The sequence below is a fragment of the Helicoverpa zea genome, chromosome 12 (assembly GCF_022581195.2).
Source record: "Helicoverpa zea isolate HzStark_Cry1AcR chromosome 12, ilHelZeax1.1, whole genome shotgun sequence".
Lineage (NCBI taxonomy): Eukaryota > Metazoa > Arthropoda > Insecta > Lepidoptera > Noctuidae > Helicoverpa > Helicoverpa zea.
In genome coordinates this window covers 11,242,784-11,255,402 of record NC_061463.1, presented here as the reverse complement: position 1 = coordinate 11,255,402, position 12,619 = coordinate 11,242,784, and the positions used below count along the sequence as shown (strand labels likewise).

The 12,619-nt window shown below is 34.5% G+C and overlaps 1 protein-coding gene across 2 annotated transcripts in view; it reads right to left on the bottom strand.

Moving 5' to 3' along the window:
* LOC124634976 (GTP-binding protein REM 1) overlaps positions 1–12,619 on the bottom strand; it is a 144,904-nt gene that overhangs the window by 24,591 nt on the left and 107,694 nt on the right. For both annotated transcript variants that reach the window (XM_047170681.1, XM_047170682.1), the window contains exon 2: positions 3,508–3,723. In XM_047170681.1, the coding sequence (XP_047026637.1) occupies positions 3,508–3,723 (216 nt within the window). The remainder of the gene's footprint in view (positions 1–3,507; positions 3,724–12,619) is intronic.

The following is a 12,619-nucleotide window of genomic DNA, read 5'->3' as shown; positions in this document are numbered from 1 at the left end:
TTGAACGCTATATATGTTTCACGAGAGATTCAAGAAAAACGAATACGGATTTAATTATTTATTAATGTGAAGAGCTAGAATTGTTCTAGGACAGTTTTATAGAGAGCTAAGAGGGAATGAAAGGAAGATATTTATGTACCTAAATACTTCAAAATATATGTGTCAGTTCGCGGTAAAAGGTACCTTATGGGTGTTGGCACTTACGACGTTGTATTTTTTTAGTCTAAGCAAGATTGTAGAATTTGTATCTCCAAATGACTTAAGCGCCAAAGTCCATAAGGTACCTTTTGTCATGAAATGACACATATTGTGTGAAAATAATTAAGACTCATTTAGAATTCTAGATTGGTATCACAATCAGTTATGCAAAAGAGACTAACCTAAAAATGTATATGAAAGAAGTGCAGCATATCGAAAACTGATTGCCAATTATTGGAATCAGGCTATCAATGTTTCATGAGCATTGTTTTCGAAAAAGTACATGCAATGAAATATGAACCTTCTAGAAAGTATTGCGAAAACATAACGCAAAAATATGAATGAAAGAATATGTCACAAAGCGCTCAGATACCTGAAGTTGGACTAAACAGAAAATAATTTCTAAAAAAAAACAGTAACAAACTGATAGACATGACATGCAAAAATGTAATAATAGAATAGTTTCAAAAACGAACCTGCCAGGATAATTGCGAAGTTAAGTGAATTTCTCTCGACGAACGAAGTAATGTCAGATTATAGACAGATTTACAGAAGCACCACTCATTCTAGAAATTATGAATAATCAGTGTATAGGTGTATAGTCAAACATTCCGTACAATATCGGGATTGTATGTGAAAACCATATGTCCATATACCAGATGCCTGTTTTTGTATGTTCCTGCTATTGTTTTAAACTGGATGTAGCTGAATGCCAGTGTTTTACATAAAGCAATTGCCTATTTTACTTTTCAACCCAGTTACCAGCAAGACTTTTCGACCCAGCAACACATGTCTGTCTGTAGGTTAGAAGAACACGTCGTAATTTTTTCATTATACATACGTATACCTTTATAGCACTTACACCTTTTAAAAATTATATATTTAATTATAACCGTAAAGAGTGGAACTTCTGTATCTATATTGAAGTATAAGTTTGTTCCAGTAAAATGAACAATAAAAACTAGAAGAGCTGCTGTCCTTTATTTCTTCGTTTGGCGTGAACTTCACAGCATTGTCGTTTCATAAACGGTTAGTGTTTTTATATTGCGTTCTATCCAGTTGGTAATGAAAGAAGAAATATTTTTATAGCCTGCACTTTCTTTGAGGTAAACGGACTGAAACAATTTGTTGCGGTTTCTACACTTAAAAGATGCTGTAATTTTATTAGAATGTCAGGAACATGAATGATGAAATAAGCCTATGTCAAAAATAAACGGTAGAAGGAATTTTCTAGGGAATTAAACAGTAATCCGATTATAAAAGCGAAAATAACTCGGTCTGTCTGGCTGTGTATTTAAATTTTTGGTACACAGTCTAGTCTAGAGTCTGAAAAAGGACTTAAACTACTTTTTTGACGTAAAACTCGATTGTAGGAAGTGCCCTTGTAATGAAAAGCTACAGTTAACCGTGTAAAGTCCTATACAGTTCTATAATTGGGTTTTCTTAACCACATCATCTCGATCTCACAAAGCTTTACTATTGGTTAAAATCCATTTGACGTCACGCAACGTCAATATAACAAGCCGTGATTGGTCGAAACGTTACACTAGTTTGCCGGCTTCATTTCATTAAGTTGCCGCTTGAATGTGATACTTCTAGTGTTTTGTTAGTGCCAAGTTGGCACTATTGTGAAAGTTGGTGGTACTTGTGTGAAACTTCAACTTGTCATGCTGTATTTATGTAGTGGTTGTGTACAATATGAAGTAGTGATGGGGAAATCTATTTACCTACATAGAGTTTTTTTGGGACTTTTTATTTGTAAGAAGTCGTAGTGCCCTAGTAGTTAAGGCACCTGCTTCTCAAGTACGAATGATTACATTCCAGGTCAGGCAAAGATCAATGTAACTTTTCCATGTTATTCGTACCTTCTCTAGTGTATTAAGGATATCGATGACAGAATAAAGGTAAAGGAAAATATCTTCAGAAACAGTTTGACAATATTCCATGAATAGCCAGAATTAATGAGTATTCAGGGCAATTTTAAAGATCAGTTTTACTTGCTAGAAAAATATATTTCTTAAAACTTAGATGAATGAATACATAAGTTTGAAACAATGTTTATCGCGTTCAAAATATAACATTACATTTTCAATTTGAGCACAATGTAATTCCATCAAAGAAAACAATATGATACGGTCGAACGATCAGCAAACTGATTTTATTTCGATCAGATCTCGTAATCTGGTCATTCGGTTTATTTTAGAATAATCTTGTTTAAAAAAACAATTGGAGATGATGAGATCATACGATTTTGTAGAAATATAATAAGTATTATGTTAGCTTTTTATTTGGTACAAAGTCTTGAATAAATGTGGTTGCATGCTGGTTTTCGCGCACAAAAACGTGCTTTTTAACCAACTTCAAAGAAGAAAGACTTTCTTAATTCTTCATTATCTGTTTTGTACACGCATTATTAATTTTGAATGTAACAATTCGTTGTATATATTTATGCAATTAGTTATTTGTTAAGTAATTTTAATGCTTATGGCTTGTGCTGTAAAAATAATAATCTTCGAAGTTAAATAGGTACATTATTTTTGTGAAGAAAAAATCCTGTAATATTTTAATTCATTACGTATGAAATAAAGTTTGTTAGACACTTTTGTTCGTGTCTAATATTTACTAAAAACATCAAAATATTAAAGCGGAGTTTTTTGAACCATAACGAAGCGTATTCAATTAGCAACTAGTTTCGGGGATAACTAATTTGCTAGTCAAAATTAATTTAAATTTGTTAATTAGAAAACTCAGTCCTTAGCGACGACCCAGCTAAATAAATATAGATAATATTATGCAAAATGCATTTATAATTTGTAAGTTCCGTGGACGCTTGTTGTTGAATAAAATTAAATAATTGACGTTGGTTACTGTCGTTTCTTGAGAAAACTTTATTATTTTACAAAGAAGAAAGATTTAATTGCGACAAAAATGATGCATAAATAAATAGATAAAAACCAAAGAAAAGAGACATGGTATGGGAAAATAGATATCCACATATGAAAAATGTGTACCTAGAGGTAGAATGATCTATTTTAGCTTTTTTATGTTTCAGTTTAGATTGCAAGTGTATATGCATATCTAATATTTATTATAATAATGTTTCCTCTATGTTAATAAATATATAATCTTTTACCTTTACATAGTCACAGAATTATTACTAATTACTAGGTCTTCTAATTTTGTACATGATCTAATTTTTAAGATTACTTTTCTTCGATTGATCTTACTCCGCGGTCTCAATGTAGGTAACTAGGTTCAATTCAAGTTTATTCCAATACTTATTAATATATTCTACATTATATAACTCACCTCTCTGTCGATCATAAGCATTAATACACTCGCTGGTCTGAAACTGGCTGATCAGGGCAGTCTTCCCGACTCCCGGAGCCCCCACCATGGCGACCCGGTGACACGCCACAGGCCTTCTCTCTTGAGACTCGGGCGCCGATTGCGCGGGCGACGATGGCGCGAGGCTGCCGGACCGAGATCTCCGGCGACGGAAGGAGTCTCCACGGTTTACGATTCCTGGAAAGAAATTTGGAGATTGTTAGTTTTTGTTTGCAAAAATATAGTGGAAAAAATAACGCAGTTTTCATTAGACACCCCTAGTGGTTTTCTTTTTTTAGTTATGGTCAGAAATTTTATCTCCGATGTTTCTTCATATTACGTAGAACTTGCCCATAGCATACTTGCTTTGCTTTCTGTCTATGTAAGTTGTTATGAGATCAGTTCCTCAATTCTGGACTTTCACGTCTGACATAGAATCTGGTCAAAATATTAATTAGTTTTTTGTGGTACATTGATGTGCCAATAATATTATTTTTACAAGAATTTAACTATGATAAACTCAACATAACTTACAAATCAGATGCTTAAGAACTAAAAAACGTACCATACTTTTTTTTGCATTACACTAAATTCCTTTGAAATCAAGTTACGCGATATTTAAATCATTGAAACAATTTTATAGCTAACTAGGTACACAATTTATTACAAACCAAAAACACATCCCACCAGTCAAAATTATACCCATTACGCCCAACCAAACATTACTTAAAATTTCTCCCCTTCAATTCGGTCCAGCACGGAAATACGCGTATTTTATAGGTAGGTGCTTTAGTATTTGGCGCTGCGCAAGTACTCATTTTACGGTCTGACGTCAGACCATCGGGTATGACCACAATAAACTGTGTATCGCGTCAGCTGAGCTAAATTTGGGTAACGTGCACTCATTTTGATGGTAAGGCCCTTTGGTTATGTTGATTTGATTGGCCAGTCTGGGAGTTATTTTAGAGTTTGTGAGTAATGTTATTTTGAATTTGAGGGGTGTGGTTTTTGAGTGTGTTTGTCTATACTGATGTTATACAGCTGAAGCATTGGTTTGTTTGAACGAGCCTATCTTGGGAACTATGGGATATTTAAAAGTCTCTTTCAGTGTTAGACAGCCCATATATCAAACGCTTTAGACTGCTTATTTCCAGGTACGCGGAATAGATCCCATAGGACATAAAATTAGAAGAATAGAATAACTATATTGGGTAATAAGAATGGTGGTCAAAGTATACATACTTTGAAGACATTTTAATATATTACCGCAGGAAATAAACAACCCTTTCAGCGTTCAGTAGATTTAAAAAATATTTTTTATTTTGTAGATCCACGTAAGGGATCTACGAGCATTTATAGCATACATTTTGCAATTCATCAGTCAGCTTCACGGAGGTCTGACATTAACGGGTGTAAAAAGGAATGAATACATATCTATGGCTCGACGTTTACGATCTTACACTATGGTATGCAGCTGCAAAGTTTATTATTTCTTTCATTCACAAGTGAGATTTAGATTCATTTAGATTAATGGGATAGCCTATAAATGTAACACAAATATGTGTGCTTAGAATAGGAGCCTGTTTAAAATTAGGTTGTAAAACGAATTTATACTAGGCGTGAATTACCGTTGTATATCTAGGTATATTTATGTCTGCTGCATAGAGTAGTACTCTATATTTATTTGGCTGCTATATTTGTCTTTAGGTTCTAGTATCAAAATAATTTTCATTCAACAGAAAATGTGCATAAAAACTTCGGGATGTTCCAGGCAAAAACTATGGATTTTAATAAAACTTTATATATCTACTAATCTTAGATATTTATGTATAGTTTAGTAGTGTATACAGTGTGTTAATATGGCATCAGAGTAACAAAATCATGAGCCATATACATTAACATTTTATCCAGCGCCGGAAAGTTGTTTCTCCGGACGCAAGTAAATTATTAGTGAAACCGCTAGTCGGTCATAATTTTTAAATAGCTAACCAACACCACATAACTGAAACCCGAAGCTCAGTAACCACCATTTAATGAGTGATTCGGTCTACTTTCAATGTAACGCCTCGTGTTGGAATGACGTCAATCCGCCATATTTACAAACAGACTCAAGCCCTTTTGTGTTTATACCGCTAAATCCGTCCAATGGTGGGTTTCTTAATTTTAGAACGTTTCCTTTTCTGAGGTATGGTGGGTGTTCAAATTGTTGCTTATACTTGATACTTGTAAGTAGACCGCACCCTTTCATGAGGTGATAGTATAGGTCAATACGGACAAATTTGACCATGGGATACACTGGGCAAAAGTTAACCCGTTTCAAGATAATCGAATTACAAGATCTTTTCTTAAAAAGTCATCTAGATTCACGTATACATTTTTATTATTAGTTAAAAGTCTCGTTTTTGCGGATTTTTGTGTGTTGCAATGCGGTAAGTCAGTATCGTTTATGAAAAACATCTTTCAATCTATAAGACGCATAAGCAGATTTAAAGCCAATTGATGAGCTAACTTTTTACACTTAAAAATAATCTTGCAAAACAATTACTTAGTAAAACGGACATGGTAATCAGTAAGCTATGCGCATAACGAACATATTTAGCAGTTTATTAGCAATTCCCTAACAAGGTGGTGAGCTCTTAATCAAAGTTCGGTTGTTCACCAATTCCAAACATTTGGCTTCGGGAACAATTCCTGAGTTTAGAGTCAACCGCGCGTTTATAATACTGTGGAGACCAGTTTACTGAGACCAAGTTACGAAAGTTTAGTTACAAGTTAAACTGTTTAAATTTTTTTGTAACAATATTTTTTCTTGACATTTATTTTTTTACAGGAGAAAATCACTGTAGTAAACCCTTGTAACACACTGGTACTCAGCTGCATCCGGTTAGACTGGAAGCCGACCTCAACATAGTTGGGAAAAAGCTCGGAAGATAAAGATTACTTTTTTTTAGAAGAGACTGTTTTTGGGACTTCGTCGTTCGTCTGTCACCAGGACTCACAGACAGACGTACATCGTCTCATGAATACGTGATATTTAGTCATTTATTTGTACCACTCGTCAATTGCCCTAAACAGTGTTAAGTTAGCAATTGAAGGGCAAACCAATAAAGGAACTTCCTTTACTCATCATCATCAGCTTTTTTATCGTCCCACTGCTGGGCTGCGGCCTCCTCTCACACAGAGAAGGATTGAACGTTAATCACCACGCTTGCTTGCGGGTTGGTACGAACTTTAATAATTATTACAAATTCACCATGTAAAGTTGGGGTATTTCAAATTAGTTTCTACATGGTTCGTTCAAGTGGAGGTAGTTTTTGATTAGCTCTTAAAACGATATCGTGTAAAGTTAGTAGTTGCACCTCACAACTTGTAATTTCATGCAACGTTCGGGGATTTTCGGTACAGGAAGAGATGGATTTTCGAACATGTGTAAGGATATTTTAAATTGAGCAATGAAGTGTTTCGACGGATTTATAGATTGTGAATAGTGAAACGTCACTCAACTTTAAGAGCTGCTTAAATATTATTTACCTAGTTATGTAAATTGCTTGGACAGAGAGACTTTAAACTTAACAAGTTTGGATATTTCGATTTGATTAGACTACTTCATATTCTGCACTTTAATACATTATGTTATTACCATACCAAACTATTATTTAAAAAGTGTTATTTACCCAAAAACTTACACAAACGTGAACCTAAAAATACGTGCCGTATGTGCCTAAAAAAGCACGGTAGAATGGCACCAGAGGTTTTTGCTAGCCTTTCATACTCGCTAAGAAAAACACTACGAGTGGAGGAAAAATTTACATTTCAATAGAAAACTGCGCTTTGGAAATACTGTAATGTATTCCTGAAAAAAAAGATGTGTCAAAGGGAATGCTGCTCTTGTCTATGGCAGCACGTGTGTTTTATGACGTTTATGGTTTTATTGCTTCAAAGGTGGTTGTTATTAGGAAAAACTTGGACAGGTTGCAAGATCGATCGAAAGCTAAATCCAGGTAGGGGGGGGGGGGTACTATAATAATAATATAATAATAATAAATAAATAATGTCGGGACACCTTTTCACACACGGTCGGTTAGCCCCACGCTAAGTTATTAATTAACTTGTGTTATGGGTGCTAACACAACTGATAAACTACATATAGCTACATATATACATATTTATAAATACATATTGTAACACCCAGACCACGACCAACAAGCATGCTCATCACACAAATGTCGATCGAACCGGGAATCGAACCCGGGACCTCAGATTCGGCAGTCCGGCTTGGTGACCTTTGCGCCACAGAGGTCGTCTATGACGACTATGGGATTGTTCGAAAGAGTTACCGCGGTCCTGGTGGGATAAAATCGGCCCAATTTTAGTCAGTAATAGTCTGACACTCCTTAAAACTGCACCCACAGCGGGAGGGGTCATTTTGTCAATTGATATCTAAGGGCGACTGCACGTGCTGCTGCCTCTTCGAGCCAAAACGGTTTCTTGTAAATACATACAAACCAGTAGTGTAGCTGCAGCCGATATAATGTAGGCGCGGTACTTGCTGTCGGCAGTTGCAGTCAGCCGCTACCGTACAAAACGTACCTTTACTTTAACATCAAATTCTATGTATAGCACAATTACAGCAATAACCGTGGTGGCGCGTGACGTCACAGCAGAATGTATTATTACGCGCTACCTACCCCACTACGTGCGCCTTCTTGCAGCGCTACGGGGAATTTAAATTATTTGTTTATTGAACGTTTTGCCGTTCGATATTATGGGAATAGTTATGAAGACTTTTTGCTTACAGATAAGATGCCAAGGAGACTCTAGCACGGAGTTAAGTATCAATAACTTTCAAAATTTATAATTGTACAGTAAGGATTGCCGCAAAAATCAACATTACACTAAAGTTCTCTATTGCTCTTTACCTAAACTTTGTATTGTAATAAGTATTTTGCGTATAAAAAATTAAAAGTTGCATTCCAAACCTAATCAGCTTTTCCCTGCGATTTTACTACCTAAATTGGTTCTGCATTAAACTGCGCTACGGTCAGAAAATTTACGATCACGTTTTCAGTTGCGCGTGGAAAAGCCGGCTGGAAAATCCTCCAGTGTGCAACCGCTCTATACGTATCACGGTTTTAAAAATACCTAGATAGTGATTACGTCAAAACAAGCTTATAGTAAATGTCTGGAGTTCGTCTGTCCGTCGATAAGTGGGCATTACGAGCATCTATCAACTACCCTTCATACTGTGTTGCCATGTGCGAATAATAACATTATTCATTTAGAATTATATCAAAGTGTTTAGAATATTAAACATTCTTCGCGTGGGCTTCGAATATATACAAAAGTTGTTAATATACATTTACCTATTAGTTGGGGTACCTTAGGGAGTTCGAGAGATGGAAAAACGTGCCAGGTTGTGGCTTTATTACATAAAGTCCATTATCTTCAGAAACAAGTGTGTATTATTATTTATAGACATATTTATGTGTAGAAACTGTACCAAAAGGTGATAATTAAAAATCAATCATAACAGGAGAATATACGTTTAAATCAATGCAACGTTTTAACAAGATTCGACTGAATTTTCCTCTGTTCCCCGAATTTCTTAAAAGAGAAAAGATGTTTATGGATATCTATTAAGGAAAAGTATGAGCATGCACACTATGTAGATAACTAATTTGTTGTTGTCCAACCAATCACGCCATTTATTTCCAAGAATTACCTAACAGTTTTAAATGACTAATTTCCCACTCACGCAAATCAACTTTCACAAATGAGCGACTCTTTTCTCAGAAATCTATAAAGTTTGCCAACAGTTTTCAGCCAAATAACGTCTAATGCCTAATAATGTTAAATATTTTCTATGATACATCTAGTATGGCGACACTTTCTTTTTGTTTGTCTAGTCATGTTTCTGATGTTGGCAGTTAGCCAAAACTGCAGAATGCAGGAAGATCTGCAATGTCAATATTTTTACGTTTGGCAGCTATTTGGTTGGGCGAATTTTTGTCCACAGTGTAGATACTATTTGTTTGTAGTTTTAAGAGTGTCTGAATGTAAGTAAATGGGAGATAAATCTTTTTAGGATTTTAGTATGACAGCTCACAGTTTTGGTTTAGAGGTAAGATTGTGATTTTTGCACATAAATTGATGGGTGTAATGTTATATTGACATTTTTGGGACAGCATACTAAGTTTACATCACACAGATGCTGCACCGACCCCAAGCAAAAATTGGGATAACGGCATGATGATGTTGATGATACATACATGATACATTTTAGATATATTGACGTTAACAAGGGCAATCCTGTAGCTTCCTCCAAGGAGGTACAAGGTAACTTCCATTTTAAAATATGTATAACGATAAAAAATAAAGACAGCCATAACTCAGCTTTATTATTCTAGACGGTGATAGTCTGTGAATTTGTGAATTTGTGAATTTTATTACCCTGCCATTAAGCTTTACCGCATCCAAGGCCTGGTTAAATTCGAGGTTTTTTTTAGTTATTTAATATTTGTTAAGCGTGTGCCGAACTAATTTGGCATAAATAACGATTTTCTAGATGGTGCTGAGTCACGGAACGTCTGGAAACTTAGCCTTTAAAATTTTAGGCAGGCGGGTTATTTTTGAATTATACTCACGGGTGTTTTAGAGGGATGACGTTCTTTAAATTAAATGATAGATGTTGGAGAGGATTCCAAAACATATTTTGTAATTCAGTGTTTAGTTTCAATTTGAATGAAATCAATATCCGGTAATTATAAGACAATAGAAAATCAATTGTGTCTCGCGCTTATCTGCGCTCACGTGCTTATCTATTCAACGAGTTAATTACTTAATTAACTAAGAATGTTCACTGAATTAACTAATATATGTGTAATTTACTTATAGGTATTATTTCAACATTGTAATAGCATTACCTACAACAACTCAGCTTGAACTTATCAAATTAAAAGAAACGACCTCGAAAATTGTCGCACCACCAAACAAAAAAATTTTAATGTCCTAATGGAACTCTACACCTACCGAATAACAAATTCGATTACTCCTTATCAGTATTCAGAATCGGTATGACGTAGAACAATAAAACCTCCTTTGATGTACTAACACATTTGTTTTACTCGATACGTTTACGAGTCGGTGATGTTCAATCGATTCTGATGCGCCTTTGTTTCCATTCCATTCTTAGAATCGGCATCTCCGAAAGTTTGTGCGAAAATTGAAAATTCGTTTTGCGAACTGTACAACCAATTGTTTGAAAATTTTCATTAAGTAATTTAATTTTGCAAAGTTTTTGGTTGTTTGAGGAATTCTTGTTTAATATATGTATGTTGAAATACAAGGTGTTGATTTGCATTTGTGCCATACTTCAGGAGGAGGACATAAAATACGTAAATAATCGATTGGAATTACAGAAGACGGGAAATAGCTAATATGCACTGCTTTTTTTGTCATTGTAATGTCGTAGTATTTCAGAAGTAACCCAATTTTATGAATGTAATTTATGAATAATTGTTGCGTATGTTTTTTGTGTACGTATGTGTGAGAGCGCAGCACGGTTTTAAGGCCAGTAACATACGCGCCTAGTTTAAATACGGTTAGATGACATTGACGGAATTCCGAAAAAAAAATTAAATAAAAATTACGTACCAATTTTTTTGTTGATTTGGGTCGAGAGTCATTAGCATAATTACGTCCTTGAATATGGCACGGATGCAAATCAACAGCTTGTACTGTTGTAACATAAATGGATGTAGCTGTACCGTCTTTAGGCACATGCATATTTAATACAGCTTAAGTTGCTCAAACCTGAGACGGAGCATCGACTTACATCTTAGAAGGCTAGCTTTATTACCAAAAAGGTTTGCCAGCCTTGAGAAGTTGAATACCTAGCAGATTTTTTAATTAGAAATGTAAGCATTATCTTTTATTTAACTTTTGTACGCCCTTGTGGGCAAAACATGCAAGAATATGATTTTTATGTAACACGCTGCTTTGCGAGCCGGTTTGTACAAATAAACATACATACTCATGTTTTGAACAAATAAACGATCTTTATAATTAATACTGGCAAATACATGGAACAGAATGGAATATAATTAAAAAAATATTTTTGGTTCGAATAAATTCTGTGAAATACGCCTAGGTATAGTAATTGCCGTTCATAACATTATGGATTAAATACATGGTCACACATACATGGTCTTATAATTTAGTTGTCTAAGCTAGCATTTATCAAATGCAAAAAGATTGTTTCAAAGACAACTAAGTAGTTTTAAATATGTACCTATACTACAAGGCGAGTTATAAATTAGTAATAGATAGATATATAACAAAATGAGAACCCTATGTTGTATCTATCTGCACACCTTCATAAAGTAAACGGTTAGACAAATAGTAGTGATGAAACTTCGGCAACGTTCGTTGTTTACGGAAATACCCGAAGTCCTTCAGCCGTTCAGGAGCGCAATTATTCTTACTGCCGATTACACTACAAAGATTAATCGCTATTTTAAACCTATGCTCAGATAAACTGTGTTCAATACATTGGCTTTAAATATCTTCCATTCAAAGTTATAAAGTATTTAGTTTGAAAGTGAAGGAAAATAATCTATTGACATAATCGTAGGTTGCAAATTAAACATATTTATAAGGTAACAAAAACGAGAACCGCGTCTGATTACTATCCGAATATAATATAATATTTACCGAACTGAAACACCTTACTATTATGTAGGTAATTAAAACTCAGTTCGCTAAACTTTGTGTTATCAAACTCCAGTTTTACACAGAACTGTGCGACCGACCTTAATCTATACTTTTACCTTTACCCATAGATATAAATACCTTCATATATAACTGATATTTAGCATAGTACGTATCACTATAATGTTAGAAGATGTCTGACGCATTCTGAGTATCTGACTCAATCTTAAGAGCTTTACGATGCTGCCAAATGTTTAATTGATTCCACTATCTTGTTGAGTTTAATTCGTAATGGGTAAATTAATACTAAATCTATCTATACTTCTATTCTAACATTATAGAGCAGAAGAGATAGTTCGTTTGCTTGAACGTGAAACAACTGAGT